The sequence below is a fragment of the Capricornis sumatraensis genome, chromosome 22 (genome assembly GCF_032405125.1).
Source record: "Capricornis sumatraensis isolate serow.1 chromosome 22, serow.2, whole genome shotgun sequence".
Lineage (NCBI taxonomy): Eukaryota > Metazoa > Chordata > Mammalia > Artiodactyla > Bovidae > Capricornis > Capricornis sumatraensis.
The window spans coordinates 23,438,930-23,461,858 of NC_091090.1; the positions used below are offsets into that span (position 1 = coordinate 23,438,930).

Genomic DNA, 22,929 nt, shown 5'->3' on the forward strand with positions numbered 1-22,929 from the left:
TGAAGTAGGAAAAGGGAAATATAAAGAGAGAAAATAGGAAGCACAGGCAAGTTCCCAGGCAGATTGCTTTTAGGAAGAAATACATATTTAAAATCCTAAAAGATGATGCCGTTAAAGGAATGCACACAGTATGTCAACAAATTTGGAAAACTCAGCAGTGACCACAGGAATGGAAAAAGTCAGTTTTCATTCCAATCACAAAGAAGGGCAGAGCCAAAGAATGTGCAAATTATCATACAATTTCTTTACTAGGAAAGATTGAAGGAAGGAGCAGAAGGGGATGACAGAGGATGAGATGGTTGGATGGTGTCACCAACTTAATGGACATGAGTCTGAGCAAGCTCTGGGGGTCGGTGATGGACAGAGAAGCCTGGCATGCTGCAGTTCATGGAGTTGCAAAGAGTTGGACAGGACTGAGTGGCTGAACTGATCATACATTTGCTCTCATTTCACATACTAGTAAGGTTATGCTTAAAATCCTTCAAGGTAGGCTTCAGCAGTATGGAAACCAAGAATTTCCAGATGTACAAGCTAGGTTTAGAAAAGGCAGAGGAACCAGAGATCAAATTGCCAATATCTGTTGGATCATAGAGAATGTAAGGGAATTCCAGAAAAAAAACATCTACTTTTGCTTAATTGACGACGCTAAAGCTTTTGACTGTGTGGATCACAACAAACTGTGGAAAATTCTTAAAGAGATGGGAATACCAGAGCACCTCACCTACCTTCCGAGAAATCTGTATGCAGGTCAAGAAGCAACAGTTAGAACTGGACATGGAACAATGGACTGGTTCAAAATTGGGAAAGGAGTATGACAAGCCTGTATACTGTCACCTTGTTTATTGAACTCATATGCAGAGTACATCATGCAAAATGCTGGGCTGGATAAATCACAAGCTGGGATCAAGATTGCTGGGAGAAATATCAACAACCTCAGATATGCAGATGATACCACTCTAATGGCAGAAAATAAAGAGGAACTAAGGACTTCCCTAGTAGCTCTGATGGGAAAGAATCTGCCTGCGATGCGGGAGACCTGGGTTCAGTCCCAGGTTGGGAAGATCCCCTGGAGGAGGGCATGGCAACTCACTCCACTATTCTTATCTGGAGAATCTCATGGACAGCGGAGTCTGGTGGGCTACAGTCCATAGGGTTGTGAAAAATTGGACAAGACTAAGCAACTAAGCACAGCACAGCACAGCACAGCACAAAGAGGAACTAAGCCTCTTGATGTGGGTGAAAGAGGAGAGTGAAAAAGATGCCTTGAAAGTCAACATTCAAAAAACAAAGATCATAGCATCGGGTCCCATCACTTCATGGCAAACAGAAGGGGAAAAATTGGAAGCAGTGACAGATTTTATTTTGGGGGCTCCAAAATCAATGCAGATGGTGACTGCAGCCATGAAGTTAAAAGACATTTGCTCCTTGGAAGAAAAGCTATGACAAACCTAGATAGTGTATTAAAAAGCAAAACATCACTTTGCCAGCAAAGGTTAGTATGGTCAAGCCATGGTTTTTCCAGGAGTCATGTATGGGTGTTAGAGTTGGACCATAAAGAAGGCTGAGCGCTGAAGAACTGATGCCTTTGAATTGTGGTGCTGGAGAAGATTTCCCAAAAGTCCCTTGGACTGCAAGTTCAAACCAGTCATTCCTAAAGGAAATCAATCCTGAATATTCATTGAAAGGACTGATGCTGAAGCTGGAGTTCCAATACTTTGGCCACCTGAGATGAGGAGCTGACTCATTGGAAAAGACCCTGATGATGGGAAAGACTGAAGGTAAAAGGAGAAGAGGACAACAGAGGATGAGATAGTTAGTTAGCATCATCGACTCAACAGACATTAATCTGAGCAGACTCTGGGAGATGGTGAAGGACGGGGAAACCTGGCATGCTGCATGCAGTCCATGGTGTTGAAAAGAGTTGGATGCGACTTAGCGACTGAACAACAAAAATAATATATGACTTTGAGGATATTGAAATTAATTCTTAAAACAATTTGTGTTCTTGGAAAGCTCATCCTCTGTTGTCCTGTAGGGGTACATGTAATCCAACATTATATGGGAGATTACCTTGATGCAATGGTAACCTCTAAGAACAATAAGGGAAACTATTTGTCACTAAACTAAAGGCTTGTGCTGTGCTTAGTCAGTCAGCCATGTCCGACTCTTTGTGACCCCACGGACTGTAGCCAGGCTCCTCTGTCCATGGGGATTCTCCAGGCAAGAATACTGGAATGGGTTGCCATGCCCTCCTCCAGGGGGTCTCCCCAACCCAGGGATTGAACCCAGGTCTCCCGAACATCTTGTGGATTTTTTACCTCCTGAGCCACCAGGGAAGCCCGAACTGAAGTCTTACAGACCACATTAAGATTCTCGAATCATGCAATTGATTGAATTAGTTGAAATCAGAAGGAGAAGCAAGAGGACAGAGATGATGTAGATTGCTACACTTTAGGGTAGGGCGCATTGTTTGAAATTATGCAAAGCTTGTGTATTCCATCTCTTTTTCTAATACTATAACATTCTGCCAACCACGTGACTACCAGTCAGAGTTGAGGTCTGTGCAAGAGTGTTCTGCAAGAAGGAAGGTACCTAGAACCCGTACCCATTTGCTTATGGTACTCCTGGCCATTGTTGTAGCTTACCAATTAGATTGATGGGCAGCTGCTGAGTTTACTGGGCAGAGGACACATGGGCCAGAACGAATGTCATCAATGGGATGCCCGTTTAAGATCTTGAGAATATTGAGTGCTTCATGTTTAGTTAGTGTGTTATGAGTATTTGATGCTGTTGGTCATTCTACCCCTTCCAGTGGACGTTAAGCATGTTAAGCTCTGTTTCCTTTATGTCTTACATAAAGAAACATGTCTTTGTCCCATGTCTTACAAATGACTAACCTCTATATCGTTTCATCTATCCTTATTTGTTTCTCTTATTTTCTAAAGTAGGATGAGTATTTTTAAATATTCCAGCAAACAGCATTACACTGCTAGTTTGAAGACCACTGCTACAGCAGAAAGTATTGATCCCTGAGCACTCAGGACACAGGGCAGTGTGAGGTGGCGGAAGCTCTGCTTCCTTACCTCTGTGCACAAGCCTTTCATTTCTTTACTCCAGAAAAACATGCAACATATCATTATTTTCTATGTGTTTTCTAACTACGGTAGATATTTAGGTGTGGGGTTACAAAGTTATGGAACATATGTGCAGTTTCAGCTTTACTAGACAATGACAAACTGTGATTCCCAAGGCTTTCCCTGAAATGTATGTTCTCAATAAAGTGTCAGAATGAGCTATTCCACATCCTAATCAGTATTTGATCAGAGCCATAGGATTTAATAACACAAAATGTTCCTATTTTATTTTACTTTGTTAAATTAATTTTTATTGGCATGTAGTTGCTTTACAATGTTATGTTAGTTTCTACTGTACAGGAAAGTGAATCAGGTATATGTATATACATATCCCCTCTTTTTCGGATTTCCTTCCCATTTAGGTCACCACACAGCGCTGAGTAGAGTTCCCTGTGCTAGGCAGTAGGTTCTCATTAGTTCTCTATTTCATACACGGAAGTATGTATATGTCAATCCCATACCCACTTTCCCCCTTTGCTGTCAATTTGTTTGTTCAAAATGTTCCTATTTTATTTATTATTTTTTATCTATAAAAAAGTTCCTATTTTAAAGGACAGAAAACTCAGGTCTAAATAAAATTTCAAATAAGTTTATTCACTGACTCATGTAGGCAAGTATTTATAGGCACTTATCGTATTCCGGACATTACGCTAAGTGCTGGGGATGAAGAATGAACAAAGCCAACCCCTGCCCTCAACGGCAAAGGAGAGTAGGAGATGTATGGAATGGGGTTTTTCATAAGATATGTTTATTTTCAAATTTGGGTTTCACCTTTTAACCCCTGTGCTTGCAGCCAGATGGTACAGGGTTTTATCCCTTGTCCCATACGATAGCTGATATAGAACCACTGAAGGGTTTCAAGCCAGGAAATGATATGGCTGAAATTGTATTATAAAAAGAGACCTCTTTTGGAGGGAGGTCCAAAAGGAAGGGAATATCTGTATATGCATGGTCGGTTCATTTTCATAACACACCACTATAAAGCAACTATAATCAAAATTAATTTTAAACATTTTTTTAAATTAAAAAAAGAATCCTCTAATAGGAACATAGAGAATGATTTGGGATTGAGGTGGGTATGAATGGCACCAGGAAGCTAGAAATCTCTTGCAGTTGAGATTCAAGGTGATAGAGGCTTGAACTAAGGCACTGGTTATGGAGATGGAAAGAAAGTAGATATGAATCATACTTAGAAAGTAGTGTTAATAGAATTAGGTGAAAGAGTAGAAGTGGAAAATGATGGAGAAGACTAGTTTATCTTGATACCCAAGTTTCTGCCTAAAGGGGAATATTCATTCATTCAGTCAACTCATGTATACTGGTCACATGCTACTAATATAAGCCAGGCTTTATGCTCGCTGCCATATGCTGCCGTGTTATATCACTCCAGGGAACATTATTCACATTGTTATACATGGACTACAGTAGGAATGGAATTCCCTGGATTTCTTCAGTGGTGTGGTTTCAGATTATTTGTGAGCCAAACATAGTCGCTCTCATTATGGAATTCACAATCCTGAGAGAAGTGGGAATATTAATAAAGTGGAGGAGATATAAGGACTGTGTACAGTGGGCTTTGACAGCATAAATGTCTCTTGTTTCCCTTTCTGCTTGGAACAATGAGCTAGGTATACTGGACATATTGACCTTGACTGTTTACAGAATGAATCTTCAAATGGAAATTTCTGTGAGGTCATAGGACATGATGGTCTGGAGCCCTTGTTACAGGTTTTATGGGGAGTTAGCTAAAAAGATGTGCGAAGTACACGCCCCATTTTGCACTGCTACCCTCTCTTCTAAAATGTGCTGAGAAGAAATACACTTACATGTGGTCCTGTTGTTCTGCCCCTGGAAGGGAGTTCAGAGGGAAGAGACCAAATCTCCACTCCAATATAAACCTTCTGAAAGTTTTTTTTTCTTTCAGTGGCTCCAAATTTCATGCTCCCTGACCAAGAAGAAAAGAAAGTTGAGCAACTTGTATTAAAATCATCAAGGCCACATAGATTCTGATCATTTCAAGGGAGAAGTGAATGAATTAAAACAAATCTCTTTTTCTTTTCATATATGTGTAATAAAAATCACAGATGGACTGTTTAGACTTTAATTTATTTAGATATAAGCCATCCCCTTTTTTCAGTGACAAATGCAAAGCAAATTTCCAACTATTTTTTCTTCCAGTTTTTAAAATTTTTAACACTGACAGTTGGAAATATTCTACAGAAACTTTAGCTCTGAATGGAAATGCTTTTGCTGGATCTCTGATGAGAGAGAAATTCTATGACTGAGTTTATAAAAGTTTGTAAAACAAAGTTGAAAACTGAAAAACTTTCCAATTTTAAGGCTGACTTTAAGATGAGTTATGGTTCTTATGTATCATACCTCTTGTAATTATCTCCTTATTAATATTTTTTCACAGTTCAAGTTTTATCATAGATACTTTTGAAAAAGGTATTCTATTTTCTGTGAATAACACTATCAGTAGTAGAGAAGCCATGATTAAATCTCAAATGACAATATATAATAAACTGTAACACCTCAAGTCATTTCCATGTTTACAGTTATGGGCACACTATAATAATATGCCCTTTAATAAGGATAAACTGCTGTGAAGAAGTTAAAAACAGAACAAAGACTAGTTCAATGAAACTACTAGATGCAACCCAAATTTTCAGCAATCTTAGAGAAGAATAAGCTTTAAACTAAGCAAATCAGATAAATATCTGAAACAATTCATCAGTTTCTTTTTTACTTGACTATAATGAGAATAGTATCATCTAATAGGATTTTTAGATTTGTTGATTAGCCAGGTTCATATAAATCTGACCCAAAGGCAGAAGTCATGATCTTAATTAAGATTTGCCAGGCATAGTCAAGTAGAAAGCTTTAAAGCATGTGGAAAATTGCTATTTCAGAATGCTTAAGAGTCAACAAATCATGGTTAAGCCTCAAATCTGGCCATAAAAAACTAAAGAAAAGTTAGAGATTTTACTTAGGAAATAGAAATAAATATATTCTCTGGGCAAAGATGTAAATTAACAGAAAAAGAACTGCATTGAGAGAGGAAAGAACAGTAGCCAAGTAAGCCTTTTTTTAAAAATGTCTTAACTCTCCCACCCCACTACCACTTTGCTGAAAGTTATTTCCGCCAGGTTGGCACTAGTAGGAAATGTCTTTAATACAATTGTTATAAAGATTTGATAATGGAATCCATTTATTAAAAGAATCCAGTGAATTTAACACCAACACAATACTTACAGAAATGAAAAATAACAGGCTCTAACTATATTGTGTTTGCAACATATTTAAGTAAAATTGAAGATAGTTCTTCTAAAAACAGAGTTAAACCTCAAAGTAGGCATATTTTTGCCTTTTTTAAAATTGCATAATAAAAAATGGATGATTTGCATTTTTGTTGCTACAGAGTGATAACCAGGTATACACAGATTTACCCTTACATATTATTATATTTTTGAAGGTCAAACTCTTCTGTTTTATCTGCTATTGAAACCTCTGTTAGGTACTGAAAGTTATAATGTGTGTTCTTTTCTGGGAGAATGTGGAATTATTACAATTTGTATTTGCCTTTAGGAATAGATTTTAAAAAAGGAAAGATGTTGAAAAGCAGGGAGGTCAGGAATCGCTCTGTAAGTTCCATATCCAACAGAGCTGGGCTAGGATTAGGATGGCCTTGAATAGAAAATTTGAGGGCATTCCAAGAAACCCATTATTCATGATAATATATTCATGCAGTATTCTTAAAAATCAAATTTAATACCAAAAGATCCACAATAAGCAAAGTATGAGTCAAACTTTAAATAAAGATAGGATGGGGACTACCCTGGAGGTCCAGTGGCTAAGAGTCCGTGCTCCCACTGTAGAGGGCACAGGTTGAATCCCTGATTGGGGAACTAAGATCTCACATGCCACACAACATGGCCAAAAAGTAAAATAAAACAGGATTGGACCCTGTTTTGCAGGCTCTTCTATCTCACCCTCCTACTGGCCCTGCTCAGAGAAACTTCCATTTAACTCTTCTGTTTGGACCAAGAATGGGCTAGAATAATTGGATGAGGACCAAGAGCAAGGCTCCTAAAAGCAGCTTAAATATTCTCCTTCCTGTATATGTGTACAAAGGTAGGGATCATGGTACCATGGCCCTTTGTGACCTAGCTGTAAGTAGTTTAGCCAACTTTATTTTCCTGTTATATTACAATATTCCCTTCTAGACAGGATAGTCCCTTTAACGTTGCAACAATTTTTTTCCACTTTGACTTAACACTGGATTTTCTAAAAATACATCAAAGACCTTTAAATCTGCTCAGAAGCAATAATTAAGTGAATTTGGGAAATAGTATGTTCTAGTTTCTTTTCATGGAGTTTCAAGATGCATATAGCATATTAAAAGCTGGGAGAAAATTGGCAATACCATGTCTATTTATTTTGCTTCATCCAATGTTTGTTGGTTTATTTTACAGTAGAAAGATAGCATTGCCTAGTCTCTGACTTCAAGTACAATAAGTCAGTATCATCTACTCTGGCTCCCTGGCTTTCTTGGGTTGGCAGCATTTCGCTCTCCACGTCTTGCGAGATACCTATCCACCTTCCCTGACACCAGCTTTTTATCAGATCTAGGCATGGGGCAGCTCTGGAATTTTTGTGTGTGATTTTATTTATGTAAAATTTTTCATTTTAGTTTTTATTTGAGTGTAGTTGCTTTGCAATGTCGTATTAATTTCCACTGTACAGTAAAGTGAATCAGTCACACATACATATATTCCCTCTTCCTTGGATTTCCTTTCCATTTAAGTCACCACCGAGCTCTGACTAGAGTTCCTGTGCTATACAATTGGTCCCCATTAGTTATCTCTTTCATTCATAGCAGTGTATATATGCCAGTCCTAATTTCCCAGTCCATTTCATCCCCTACTAACTCCTTCAGTATCCGTACACTTGTTCCCTATGCCAGTGCCTCAATTTCTGCTTTGCAAATAAGTTTATCTATACCATTCTTCTAGATTACACATACATGTGTTCATATAGGATATTTACTTTCTCTTTCTGACTTCACTCTGTGTGACAGGAAGTCTCTGGGTCTATCTGTGTGTGTGCTAAGTTACTTCAGTTATGTCCGATTCTCTGAGACCCTATGGACTATAGTCCACCAGGCTCCTCTGTCCATGGGAGTCTCCAGGCAAGAATGCTAGAGTGGGTTGCCATGCTCTCCTCCAAGGGATCTTCCCTATCTAGCGATCGAACTCGAATCTCTTACGTCTCTTGCATTGGTAGGCGGGTTCTTTACCACTAGTACCACCTGGGAAGCCCCTAGATCCATCTACATCTCTGTAAATGGCACAATTCCATTCCTTTTAATGGCTGAGTAATATTCTGCTATGTATGTGTGTACCACATTGTGGACTATGGGATTTCATGAGAGATATCAAGAGGACTCTGGGTAGAAAATATTGACCAATTTAACCTATACTCTCTTTCCATTCCATACCTTCTCTTAAAAATATACATCTTTTTTTTTTTTTTTTGCCATCTCTTAAAAATATACGTCTTTTTTTTTTTTGCCTCTCTGTGCAGCTTGCAGGATCTTAGTTCCCCAACCAGGGAATGAACTTGGCCCCAGCAGTGAAAGAGCCAAATCCTAACCCTCGGATCACCAGGGAATTCCTAATGTCTTCTAAATGTAGACTTATCATACCTCTTGGGTAGAGATAAATTAAATAGATGTAATGTAATGTAATGTTGGAAATGCTCATCTTATAATGACTCAAATGAAGTGACCCAAAATAGAAACCACTGTGAACAAGTACATTTTGGAGGATAGAAAATGTAATCCCTACTCTATCAGTCTGGAAAAATTGAGGAAAACAAGACCACAAAGCACTTTTTAAGAAATTCAAATATTTTGTATTTTGCAATAAGCTCTTTTAAATTATGTTCACATAGTATTTTGAACAAGGGAAAGTTTACTATAAGGAATTATTGACTATAACAATGGATTGGAGTCACAAGAAATTGGCTAGGAAGAAGTCAAGAGAATTCTTAAGACTATAGGAAGAAGAGCATCCACTACCCTCAGGACTGAAATAGGGTAACCAAGAAAGAGTCGCCCCTCCCCACCTCCTGAGATACCGATCTCATTGGGAGAGCGCAGCCTTGACTCACTATGGGGCACAGAAGTTGCACTGGTGGAATTTGCTAGAAATCTACCTTCTAGGGTGCTAGGGAAAGCTGTTTCCAAGTACATGTCTTGCCACAGGCATGCCATTACAAAACAAAGTTGGGAGGATGCTGGGAGAAAATGCTGGGTGCTGCTGGCAGCTGGTTGTGCACAACAGGAGCCTGGTACTGGAGAAACCAACTTTGCTAGAGCAGCTGAGCCCTGGGGAACTGTGTATCGCAGGGGCTGTGAGCTGAAGAAGCTACACTTGCTGGGTTGCGGCAATCTGCTCTGTTGAGCATGAGAGAACCAGGAAGCAAAACCATTTCCCTCTGTAATGTTTCTCCAGTGCCCCCTACTGACAAAACGGTGATGCCAGTGGGTAAGAAGAAATATTTAAAGGGCCCAGATCCATTTTCACAGAGCAGGTAAAAAAGTTGACTTTGGACCTGAGAGGCAATACGTTGATTATTGGCACCCTCAGGGAAGAAAAATGATCTAGAGAAAAACTGTGACTTATAGGAGTGTGATGAACAGATCTCACCCAACGGCTTCCATGGTGGCTTAGACCTTAAGGCATCCACATGCAATGCAGGAGACCTGGGTTCAATCCCTGGGTCGGGAAGATCCCCTGAAGAAGGAAATGGCAACCCACTCCAGCATTCCTGCCATGGAGAATTCCAAGGACAGAGAAGCCTGGCAGGCTACAGTCCACAGGGTCTCAAAGAGTCAGACACGACTGAGCAACTGAAACACATACACACACACACACACACACACACACACAACAACAACAACAACAACAACAACAGGATAATTTAGGGGAATCATGTGAAATGAAACAAAAGTAAAGAATCATCGAGTGTTGATCATGGCTAGATGGGAAAAAGAAAGTACTTTTTCTGCGAAAAGTCTAGTTCAGGAACTCCTGGGGGAAAACACTGGAGAAAGAGTTTCTGGGTATGAAATAAAGAGGAAAAAAAATAATTAGGATGGTGACCCAGAACTGGCATCCCCTAGGACTGCAGCTAAGAAAACCAAGTTGGATTATTTCTATTCTGTTCTTTTTTCCTCTTCTATTTTTCTTGACTTTCTTGTTGGGAATTCAAATTTCTCGGACTGTGCAAAGGCTGATTTTGTACTTCTTTATACGGACTAAGACTGTTAGGATTTATATTTCTTACCCTGATGGAAAGTTGGAGAGAGGGGACAAATAGTTCAGGCTACCATTCCAAAATCTAGAGTGAAACTTCAGAATTGTAGGCAGTGGGATTAGAGTTGGATAGCAGCATGCCTTGGTGTCCAGAAGGTAAAATGCAAGCACATCAATAAAGAAATAGATTACTATGGGAAACCTTATTTTAGGGTGTTTTTAGGTGCTTCATCACAGACTTTTATAAGGTTTTACATATAATTTTCCACTACTTCTTGGCGATCACTGCCACTGACACAGGACAATTGCCAACATCAAAATACCAAAGGGCTGATTTAAGAAAGTAAGTTTTATTTCTCTGACTTCTAGGTAATAAATGAGATTCTTCTTACAAATTATGTTGTCACCTCAGGTAGAGAGGGTGTCATTTAGGAAGCTGATCTTTTTGTCAAACATAACATGTACCGCTCTAGTCCGTGTCGCTCCTGGCATACAATTAGGCAGGTGCTCCAAAAATGTGGAAGATCACATGGCAAGCGTAAGCCTTTTTATGACAATGCTGCACTCTCTTATAAATGCCTGAAAATGGCCCATGGGAATGCTAACTGGAGCAACAAGGAAAAGTTTACGATGCTAAGCCCCCCAACTACAAAACACTTCATCTCTTGTTACAGCCATGCAAATTTTTATAGGTTCATTGACAAAGGGAAAAACTGAGTGAGTTTACAACAAATCAGACAGTATTGAACTGTATAAAAATTCAAATTAAAAAAGTCAGAAAGCTTTGGGATCACATAAGTTATGAAGCTAACTGTCTTAAAAGTATAAACGTGCTGTGCTTAGTTGCATCTGACTCTTTGCTACCCCATGGACTGTAGCCCACCAGGCTCCTCTGTCCATGGGGATTCTCCAGGCAAGAATACTGGACTGGGTATCTTCCCAACCCAGGGATTGAACTCAGGTCTCCCGCATTGCGGGCAGATTCTTTATCATCTGAGCCACCAGGGAAACCCAAGAATACTGGCGTGGGTAGCCTATCCCTTCTCCAGGGGAACTTCCCGACCCAGGAATTGAACCAGGGTTTCCTGCATTTCGGGCCCTGTGAAAATCTAGTAAAGCAGAAAATTCTTGGTAAGCTCATTTATGTTTCTTGTGTAATTGTTTGTAGAACAGATGGAATAAACCTATGCAAGCCTTATGTATTTTTTTTCATGTTCAAATGACATGTACATTTCTTTACCCCTTGCTTGCTCATCTATGCAGTTAATGTACTCCCACTATGAAGGATAGCTGAAGATGCCGACATATACAGGTGTGCTAGACAAGGGTGCTTAAACAGCTAGGGAAAAATTATTAACTCCTCATTCTCTGTTTTGGCACATCCAAAATGATTAAGTGAAAAATATTAGTCTAACTAACATTTTATACAGAAAAGTAGCTTACTCCTTTCTGGTGCTGTATCCTTCTCAGGGCAGGGATTGGCAAATTTTCTCTGTAAAAACAAAACAAAACAGATATTAAATATTTTAGGCTTTGCAGGCCACGTAGTCCTTTCCATAACTACACAATTGTATGAATAGAGCTGTGGACACTGAAATTTGAATTTATATCAGATTCATATGTCACGAGTATTATTCTTCTCCAAATTGTTTTCTATCTGAAAATTCAAAAACCATCCTTAACTTGTGGATTGTACAAAAATAGGCTTTGGGCCAGGTTTGGCCTATGGACTGTAATGTGACAATTCTTGGCCTAGTGGCAGTGCTACTTCTACAAGAGCTGAGTGAATTTCATTCTCACAGTCCAAAGGAAAACTCTGTAAAGATGGTTCTGTTTATAAGGTTTTCCCATCCAACCATTCAAAACTTTAGCAATCATCAGTATGTCATGATTTTTCACTGCATGTCTGAAAGGTTGTCCCACTTCATCAACTGACCCACTGAAAACTAGTTTACGATTTTACAGTGGCTTTTTCACTTTTTATCAAGAAAAAGTATATATAAAATGATTTAGCAATTAGAAGAGAAAACCTGAATGAAAGAAGCACGGCTTCTGGTCTTGGTTTTGAGAACTCAGTTCTTTGACTAGATAAGTAACTTGACTGTTTCATATCTCATTTTCTTTGTCTGGAAAGTCAGGATTTCCAGATGTTGTTACTAAACAGTTATATTAAATGTTAAAGGAGATGGAGGGGAAAATTATGCCTGTATTTTCTGGAATAGCTACATGTTCAGAAAATGTGTGTGTGTTTTTAAATGCCATAACATACAACAGAAGAGAGGCATATTTCTGGAGAGGAACCTAGTGGGTGATTTCTTCTGAACATTTTGAGGTAGAAAAAAAAAAATTAAGCCCAAGAGTGAGCTCATGCAAACTATAGCACAAAATACACACATGTAAAATTTCACAGTTTCCCTCTGTGCCTACTATTACCAGGAGAGGTTCAGTTTAGGGGTCTGTAAAAATGTTTTCTTCCTTTAAGAATAACTCTCTGAGCCAAGACATCATCAGTTCCAGGCTCAGTCAGCTCTAGTTGAAAGTGTGAATGTTCAGCAAGAGGATATTTTTGAAAGGAGACTGAAAATCCGCTGTGCCAGACACCTGAAACGTTGTTAGGGTATTCAGTGGAAAATTTCATTTCCACATTATAAATAACTGTAGGATATTTTAAGGGATCCAAGACTAGTAACTTCCAAGAGTTGCTTATATTAGCTCCACTGAAATGTGAAAAGAAGGGAGGATGTCCAAGGACAGGCTATAAAGCTGAATTACCGGATATGATTAATTAAAATAAATAATTCAACATTGATTAAATCACCCTTAAAATCCCCAGTCAAAGCACCCAAACATTCAGGCCTGCATATTTTGCTATCCACTAAGTAAAACAAAACAGCAATGAGGAAAGAGGAAAAGCCCCCAAAATAGTTACTTAAGTTCAACTGGTCTAGAAGTTCTTATTCAAAAAAGAACCCGTCTGGTCGCCCATATTCGAAATACTGACTGTTACTTAGTGTCACCACATTTTCTGGTAGTCACTGGTTCTACGGATTTCCAGGGAGAAGGACAACCCCAGAGAAGGCGGCATAACACCGACTGTGGTATTAATAGTTACTGAAATTTTATCTCCCTTGACCACAGAAATAATCAGCTTCCGGTAACTTCTCTCTTCCTTTGCAGCCCCTACACATTAAAAAAAGACAACAAACCAAATCAGAGATCTTTGATAGACTGAGGTACAACGTGCCCAAAATAAAACTGTCCCGCTGAAAGGCAAAAAAAAAAAAAAAAAAAGAAGAAGAAAAAGAAAAAAAAGCCTTGTGTATGAGTAGTGTCTGTCTTTCTGTGTCGGCGTGGGGATGTGTGAGCGTGTGTGCCCCAGTGCATGTGACTAAGTGGAGGCAAGAGTGGGGGGAATAAGGTAGAAAATTAATGCAAGCAGTCTGGTCTCTCTTCTGTCTTTTTGAAGGGTAAGCCTGGCTTCCCTTTGCTGGTCCGCTGCTTGCGGCTGGGGAAGACCCGACCCTCGTGCGCGCCGGTGGCGCGGTGGTGCCCAGGGTTAGAGCTCTCCCCTGTGACAGAAAAGATAATTAAAAATCGCACGCGCCGGAGACAGCACCGTTCCTCGCTGCGCATCAAGTCCGTAGGGATAAGTGGGTTCTCTCATCCCGAGGAGTAGGTTGGGCAGGGGGGTGTCCTAGCAGGTGATGCAGAATGAGTCACGCAGGGGCGCAGCGGCTAGGCTCCAGTCTGCGGGGGTTTGGGAAGGAGAGGCGGGAAAGCGGAGAGAAAATTGGGGAAGGAGAAGTCGGACGAGGGAGGCGTGGAGTTGTCGATGGGGAAAGGGAAGGTAAAAATAAGCCCCAAAGAGGAAAGACGGAGCAGTGTCCCTTCAACCCCACCTTACCCCCGTGAGGGAGCTCGCCTAGCCTAGCCATCCCCGCCCCCGCCTCCGCTCCCACGGTTGGAAGCCCCTTAGTTGAAGGAGCATCTTTTTAGAGGGCATCTCTTTAGTGGTCCCCGAGCAGGCAACTGAAGCCCTTGATGTTCATCTTGCTCTTGAAATAGGCTCCAGAGTCCTGGACAGGCACCGGGTCCCCTCTGCCGCGGCCCCCACGCTCTCTCTTCCAGGCCCTTTCAAAGACGCAGACCCCCCCAATCGCCGGCTGGGCGCGTGGAAGCGATGTTTTAAAAACCAGGAGGGAGGGTCGTGGCAGGTCGCTACCAGGGTGAGAGAGGCGTTTGCGCAGAGCAATAAAAACGCCGATTAATGGGTATGTGAATTGGTTTAAATAAGATGGAGGGGGTTGAGAATGAGTGATGACTCAACTATCTTCCTGAATACTCCGAAGAGGAGGCACTGTAACTTTTCATTTCTTTTACAAGGTCGCTTATTACTGTGTAGTGTCAGTTACCCTGTTAGGCATCTTTGAAACGTTGGCAACGGATGATTCTTACAGACACGTTTTCAAGCTTTGAGAGGTTTAAAGGAGATTGACAGCCAGGAACTTAGAAGTACAGTTAGAGGAGGGGAAACAGCCCGGTGCCCCCTTCTTAGGGGTGCAATAGCCTCAAGCGGATTTCCCGGCTTCTGCGGGCGCCGCACATTGTTTTATTTGTTTTGAAGGCTCAGAGTTTGAGGCTGGTCGGAGACACCCACGTGCTTCTGACTCTCATCAGCGTAATGATCGCCTTAGCCAGAGTCGTGTCTATATAAACCACAAAAACCTAATCATTAGAAATCCCAGCCTCCAAAAACCACATTTTAGGTAAAACTGCTGCTTTTTTTCTGCGCTCCTTCATCCTCTCGACCACAACTTTTGGGGGGATCCAAAGTCGCTTTTTAAACCCACATTGGGAAATAAATACATAAATAAATAGCCATTGAAACATTTTGAATATTTTATTTTGTACTTTTAATTTTTTTCCCCCGGGAGTGGTGGGGGAGAAATTAAGACCTTAGACCTAGTTTTAGATGCAGAATAGACAATAAAAGTTTGAAATTCATGGAAAACTGCTGGGGTTTTCCCCCAGCGAGGGTTTTTGCAACTTATTTTAATCATCAAGCTGACAGTTTTCCAGTGCTTAAAAAAACTCATCCTTGTTCTCTAGGAACGGCTAGTTTGAATATAGAAGGAAAAAGTGTCCAACACCCACTTGAGTTTCTAAAACTATTTTGACAAGTGTCCCCTCCATCCCAAATTTTTGTGTCACTTAAGTGAAAAAAAAAAAAGAAAAAGAAACACACCCAAACCCTGCAAAATCTTTTTTTTCCCTAGGGAGCCGCTCCGGCAGAGGTGGGGGGGGTAGGGTGGGGGAAGGGTGAAGAGTGCTGAGAAGTCAGCACAGACGCTCAAGAATTTTCCTTCCTCCTCTCCTGAAGTTAAAACGAAAAATAACGACAGTCAGATCAGCCAGCGGCTCTCTGGCATCTCAGCTTCAATCTCCCTGGACCAAGAAGGGGGTTCCTTGTCCTGCGAGGAGAGGGCGAGAAGCAAGAAGACGCGACCCGGCGAGATCCCGCTAGCCCGGGGCCGCCTCTCTCGGCTTCCGAAGCTGCGCGCGGCGTCCCGGGGGCTCCTTCTCGCGGCCGGCGGGCGGCGGCAGCGGCTGCGATTCGTAGCCTCGAGATCCGTTGCCCCGAGATCCGCTGCCCGCGACTTACCTCCTGGCACCTCGAAGCGCGAGGGTCAGGGGAGCTTTGCAAAAAGCAGGAGGGAGTGGATGCGAGGAGGTGGCGGTGAGAGGGCGAGAAGAGGAGAAGGGAAAGGAAAGAGCCGGACCGGGGAGCCGGGCTGGCAGCCGCCGCGGGAGGAATCTGAGTGCGCAGCCGGCGCGGGGGGAGCGGCGGCCGCCGCGGAGGAGGCGGCGGCGGCGGCGGCAGCGGCGCGGGCGGGCGGGCGGCGGCGCGGACGCCTGCAGCCGGGTAGCTGCGCGCGGCGCGGAGCGGCGGTGGCGGGCAGCGCGCGGCGATCCTGGCCTCGGGGCTGGACTGCTGAACCCACTGGGCTCCACCGCCGGACTCGAACTGGGAGGGGGCGCCAGCGCACCCAGGACGCGGTGCCCCAGGGGGCCCCACTCCAAGTTGTTGCAGACTGAAGCCTCCCGCCTGCCCGGGCCAGACACGTCCCGGTGCTCGTTCGCAGCTGCCACCCCGGGTGTTCCAAAGGCTCCATCAAGACCTGCGCCTCTCGGGTCTCCCCAACCGCCAAGCCGATTGCTCCGCAACGCCGCCGCTGGCTCCCGTCAGACTCCGCCCGGCAGTCGGCTTCATCGAACTTGATTTCTCACCTCCTCAGCCCCATCACCTCCAGCCCCCTTTCCCCCGTCTCGCCTCCACCCCCCCAATTTCCTCCTCCTCGCCCCTCATTTCCACCCTCCTCCCCCTCCCCCGGCCACTTCGCTAACTTGTGGCTGTTGTGATGCGTATTCCCGTAGATCCGAGCACCAGCCGGCGCTTCAGCCCCCCCTCCAGCAGCCTGCAGCCCGGCAAGATGAGCGACGTGAGCCCGGTGGTGGCTGCGCAGCAGCAGCAACAACAGCAGCAGCAACAACAGCAGCAGCAGCAACAGCAGCAGCAACAGCAGGAGGCAGCGGCGGCGGCGGCGGCGGCGGCGGCGGCGGCAGCGGCGGCCGCGGTGCCCCGGTTGCGGCCGCCGCACGACAACCGCACCATGGTGGAGATCATCGCTGACCACCCGGCCGAACTCGTCCGCACCGACAGCCCCAACTTCCTGTGCTCCGTGCTGCCCTCGCACTGGCGCTGCAACAAGACCCTGCCCGTGGCCTTCAAGGTAAGAAACTGCGGCTGCCCCCCTCCCCACCCCCGCCCCCGGCTCGGCGCCGCCGGACCTGCCCGCAGGCGTCTCCGAGCCCGCGGGGGCCCGGGTCCCGACCCGGGAGGCCTCCAAGGCTCGTACCTCGGTGGCTCCGACCTGAGGGATCCCCGTCTGGCCCTTTTCCTCGGGATCCCCCAGCTGGGCTCGCCGCGTTAGTGGTCCCGCACAGATCCTTCCCTCTCCCACTTGTGCCCGAAGCCACCACCTCCGCCCGTGTCCCCTCTATCCGTTCATCACCCCTCGAGCCTCCCGGCCAAAGTCCCGACCCACTCCTCTGAGCCGCTCTCCCCTCCCACAGGAATCCCCCGGTGCCCACTCTCGGAGCCGCGGCCGGGACGAGCTCCACCCCGCCCCCCACTCCTCCGGGGCGAGGATCCCCGGCGTTCTCCCCTGAGACTCCCGCGCCCCGGTCCCCGGCATCCCGGCTGAACCCGACTGCGGGCCGCCGCGCCGCCCCTCCTCGGGATTCCGCGGGCTCCTACCCTCTCCTCCCCTCCCTCCCAAACGCCCTCCTCCCGTCTCGGCGCCCCATTCTCTGACCGGCTTGCGCCTTGGCTGTCCCGGCCCCTCCCGGGCTCGGGGGCCAGTGTTAGTGGGGTGCCGGCGCCGGGCGTTCGCGCCCGGGGCGGGGCGCCGGGTGCCGGTTGCTGGCGGCGGCGTGTGGGCCGCATTACGGGTGTCCAAGAGGGTCCGGGCAGATTTAGGGACTCGGGGAGCAAGGGATGGGAAGGCGGGACGGGGGCGTCCTCAGCCTGCAGACCCTCGCCGACTCCCGCTGCAGAGGAAGGCGGGGCCGCCGGGGTCGCCGCGCGCCCGGAGGCGGGGGAGCCCCGGAGTCCCGGGAGCCAGACCCTCGAGTGCGAGGCGGCGCGGGCTAGTGGAGGGGGCGGGGGCTCGCCGCGCCGCGAGGCTGAAGGGAAACCTGCGAAATGCCTTCGGCTCGCCCTCCTTGAAAACTGAGGTGACACTGTGAGATTTGCCTTATTCTTTCTTTTAAGGACTCAGACCCCAGAGGTCCCTCCCGCGTCTGAAAGGTCGTGGGAGGCTCGGGTCCGCGACCTGGGCGCCGAGGCAGTGACCCCCCCCCCCCCCCCCAGGCTGGAGAGCATCCCCCGCGCGTCCTGCGGCGGCCTCCTCGGTCCGCCTGGCCCGTTAGTTTGAGGGCGGATGTCAGCAGCCGGAGTCGCGGGCAGCGGCTCGGCAGGTTGAGGGTCCGGAGTCTCTCTGTGATGCAATTGGGGTCCCCCCGTGCCCGGCAGCCCTCGCCCCCTCGCAGAGCGCCCCGGGTTGCTGGAGAGACGGGGTACCCAGGCCCTTCCTCCTCGAGGGATTAGGCGCTTGGGATGGAGGGGGCGATGAGCCAGACGCGGAGGAGAGGGCTCGCAGAAAGATGCTTCCGGTCCAGTCTAGCCTCTGAACCCGCGAAGGTGGGCCTGGGTCCCCTGGGTTCTGGGATTATGGAGAGCAGGGTAAGCCAGGCCTTGGGGTGGGGTGAAGGGGGGAGGGAGGAATCCCGCCAGTTCCTCCCTTGTGGACCCTGGGGCCAAACTCCCACGGGCCAGTGGCAGTTCCCTGTTGTTGACCACCCCCCTGCGCCACGCACCAATTCAGATTCCGTGTGTGGGTGGGGTGGAACGAAAGAGGAGTCCAGGTCAATTAGAGCTGGTTATCTCGCTAGGTCTTCTATCAGAGCAGGAATCAGAATGAATTATTATGGAAAGGGGATGTTGCATTCTGAGGCAAGTTTCATTTTGCAGTTGGCTCAAGAAACGTGTGTGTGTTTTAACCGTCCCATTTACAAACCACCCATTTTGTAGGTTAAGCGTTCCTTCCTTGAAATATGGAAAGCTCAGAATATAGGTGAATCGTAGAAATGTGGATTTTCATGTGAGAGATATCTTTTACAATTCATCGTCCAAGAGTCCAGAATTTTCTAATTAGCCTTATGTGAGAGTGGAAATTTGTTTCCACCTACCTCCCTCCTCCCCAAATCCCCTCAAAACACAAACAAAAAGCCCTGGATGAAAACAGCAAATAATAAAAATAAATAGATATTATATATGTAAAATGCCAGAAGTCAGGATGTGAAAAAAATTAAGGCTCTAGATGTTTGGTATTCTGCATTCCATTAGTTTTGCTAAACATGGTTTTAAGGTATAAATGTCTTGAACTATACTCTTGCATTTATGGTGCTGAATTGATTCTGAGCATTAATACTTTGACTAGAAAGGCTCTTTTTGGCATAAAGATAGAATGCAATTTAGTTTGAGCTGTTCTCAGATGTTTTGGCTACCTTTAGGTTTTCTCATTACCACCCTTTTAAAAATATTTTGAAAATAAATTGCTTTCTCTGTTATTCATCATACTTATTTTTAATTATAGAGTAATTTTACTTTTAACCAGTAAACAAAACCATAGATAACACATGGCCATATTGAATCGAATGTTTCAATTTGTATTAGCTGAAAGATAAATTGAATTAATGTAAATCTTGACTTTCATGTTTTCCCACCTCCCTAAACTTGTGTTTAACAAAATTCAAATAGTGGTGGACAGCTGACATCCACTCAGTATAGAAGTTTTGTCTCTACTGAAAATAGATGTGTAGATACTTAGAACATCCAGATTTTGACAATATTTTTGTTTGTTTGTTTTCATCTGAATGTTAGTAAAATCAACCTCTTTTTACCTTACTTTGGAGATAAAAGCCTGTGAGCGGTAGACTTTCTAGACTCTTGCGACATAATCAAATACATCTGCAAAGAAGAAGTAATATGAAGAAGTCTCAGTTTTAAAAGTGGTGACAGCAATTTGGCTATCATATTCAGAGCTATGTACAAAGTAAATTATAGTGTTGTTGGGTAGATAGCAGACAGGTAAATATATTTAATGTAGAACTTAATTGTTGAGAAGTCTGGTATTCAAATCAATATAATATTTATTGAGCCCATATTTTATGCCTGTGACACTGAGCTCTACAAAGTAGAAGATCAGAAATGAATTCAGTAGACTGTGTTTTGATATGTTAACTTAAAACAGTGCTTCAAAATGATATTGGTAGTGTATTGCATTAAGACATGTCATGTACTAGCGTTGTTCATCTGATCTTGTTTTGGAATTATACGAGAGTACTTAATACACTGACATGTAAAAGTGCAGAAACAACGTGTATGCTTTAAACTATACCAAGTTGTTTATTAGCATTATATTTCTAACAAAGTTCTGCAGTTTTGAAATGTTCAGTCCTCCCAGGTGTCAAGGAAATGGAAATAAATATTTTTAACGTTTCTTTCAGGTGTATGTCACTGAAAGCTTAAAATAGTTAAGGCATACTATTAGAGGATCCCAGGCCCTTTCTGTCTTGGGTAGTTGCAGTGATGAGAAAGCGATATGCAAATCCATTGCAGTAGTTAATAGTCAGGTAGAAATAGTGGGGAGAATGTGTTAGCCCTGTAGCCAGTAGCACCCATGTAAGTTAGGAGTCTGTCCGCATTTTCATCCTGAAGCTTGGTGTTCAGGGTTCGTAGCTCAGTTGCTTTAAATAGCTTCAAGCTGAAACACTATGCAGAAATTTTAAGTCCAGATGTGTGTTTTAAAGTTAAAAGTAATAGTAAGACTATTGCACTGCTTTAAGTTAGTGAACACTGGTCTGTATATTTACCAGGATCATATGTTTTTCTGGCAGTGTTAAAGAAAGAAAACACATTTTTCGATATATGATCTATTGCTCATAGTTAATTCTGCATGTTTAATAATACCTTTCAGTATTTGTCACAAGTAGGGCTTCAAAATGATGGAGCAATTTCTATTTGAAAATAATTTTTTCAACATCATTGGCCATTTTTCTCTTCATAAGCAAGTATGTAGCTAATACCTAGTTGACATAGTGAGTTGTATTTTCCTTACATAATTAGCGATCTTATTTTATGTTTGTGTCTTTTTAATGTAATTATACCTAAAGAAAGAAAACAGCTTATTAAGCCTGTTAAAACTTTGCTAAACCTACTCTGAGTTGCTGTGCAAAACTATGTACATCATAATAGATCTCAAGTTGTTTGAAGACAGACTTATTTTTGTGTTATGCCTTTAGATGCAAGACAAATTATTTAAAATTCAAAATTTTAGGATTGAGTAAATATAAAACTTACTGGTAGGATAATGGAAACAAATAGTTTTAGATGGAAAATAAATAAAAAATTAAAAAAACTTATATTTGAAAACAGGCATGGTAAAATGTCATTCATTATTTTTGCCCCTTTGGGATTGCTGTTTTTATCTTTTTAGAATTCCAGAATATCCATTGTTAGATGCTCTAAGTCAGCTTGATACATGGCTCATGAATTTCTGGCTTAAACTGAAATAATGCCCATCAAATTTCTCTGACATATAGTATAAAAATTAAGAAATGTTATTTTATACTACATTTACTCTTTTCTGTACAGTTCAATCAAGTTTTTCTAAGTTCTAGGTTAGAGTCTAAAAGTAACTAATATTTGTGAAACTTTGTGATAGTTTATTTAAAGTTATCTTTACATAATTACCATAGGAATAAAACTTTTCTTTTTTGCAATTACTCCCTTACCTTTCTTTTTATTCCAAAGATAGATTTGGTCAGATTCTATCTTGAAAAATAATTATATTTCAATTTTGCTGCAAGTACAATGTGCCCAAGTGATACTGGTCAAGATAGAAGACTTGACTTCTATCTATGGAAATGTCATAAGCAATTTAAATTTCCATATAATAAGACCGCAAAAACAATTTTAAGGGCCTGAGTTAATTCTCCATTGCTCCTCTTTCAGAGGAGCTCACAGATGTAGTCAGAGGAACCCTCATAAAAATTTTCAATAGCATTTTTAGAGTTAAATATCCTTTTACTTTATTTTTCACAAGCTCTATATCATGTGATTTAAATGCTTGTTATCGTGAGGTGCGCAAAATAAAGGAACTTCTTTCTCTGTTCTGAAATGTCAGGACACAAAATTACTTCCCTCTTCCCCATGAAGTTTCTTGAATTGGTAGATTTTATATTTGAAAAGCACCTAGAAAAGTAACTGTTAAAGTTTAATCACAAATTATTCTTTGCAGAACAGAACTTTTGTATTGGGTGATGTGGAAACAAAATTTTGAGTGCTAAACTAACTAGTTAAAAGGTGATTTTTGAGTGCTTTCTACCCCTTAAAATGTTTTGTATTGCTTGGGTTTGGTGCAGATGAAATGTGTAAAAATTTCTTGATTCTTTTGGTTTTCTTTTAGATAAACACAGTTGAGAATCTCCAAGGGAAACTTTTTAGCTTCAGAGATCTACTTCTTTTTTTTTTTTTTTTAAACCCTCAAACATATAATTACACTTCTGATTGATATAAAATCAAATATATTCTCTGTATCTCCCTTTTTTTCCTCAGAAAAACATTAGTCAATCTGATGTGGTAGAGTGAATAGCAGAAAAAAAACAAAAAAAACAAAAAAAAAAACAAATAGATTTAGCTACTAAAATAGAATTCAGCCAAAACAGGAAAAGTTATCACTATATCTTGTTAGTTAGCATTTTTTTTTCCAGGCCAAGTTGTAAGCCTCATAGAAGACTCACACAATTTGTGATGACCTATTTGTTTTGTTATTAAATGTGATACATAA

The 22,929-nt window shown here is 42.9% G+C and overlaps 1 protein-coding gene across 4 annotated transcripts in view; it reads left to right on the forward strand.

The window, feature by feature from the left end:
- RUNX2 (RUNX family transcription factor 2) overlaps positions 1 to 22,929 on the forward strand; it is a 224,007-nt gene that overhangs the window by 74,884 nt on the left and 126,194 nt on the right. For 2 of the 4 annotated variants that reach the window (XM_068960610.1, XM_068960611.1), the window contains exon 2: positions 16,892 to 17,247. In XM_068960610.1, the coding sequence (XP_068816711.1) occupies positions 16,892 to 17,247 (356 nt within the window). Of the gene's footprint in view, positions 1 to 16,875; positions 17,248 to 22,929 lie in introns of those variants that run through there. The other 2 variants (XM_068960612.1, XM_068960613.1) reach the window with 2 other exon arrangements.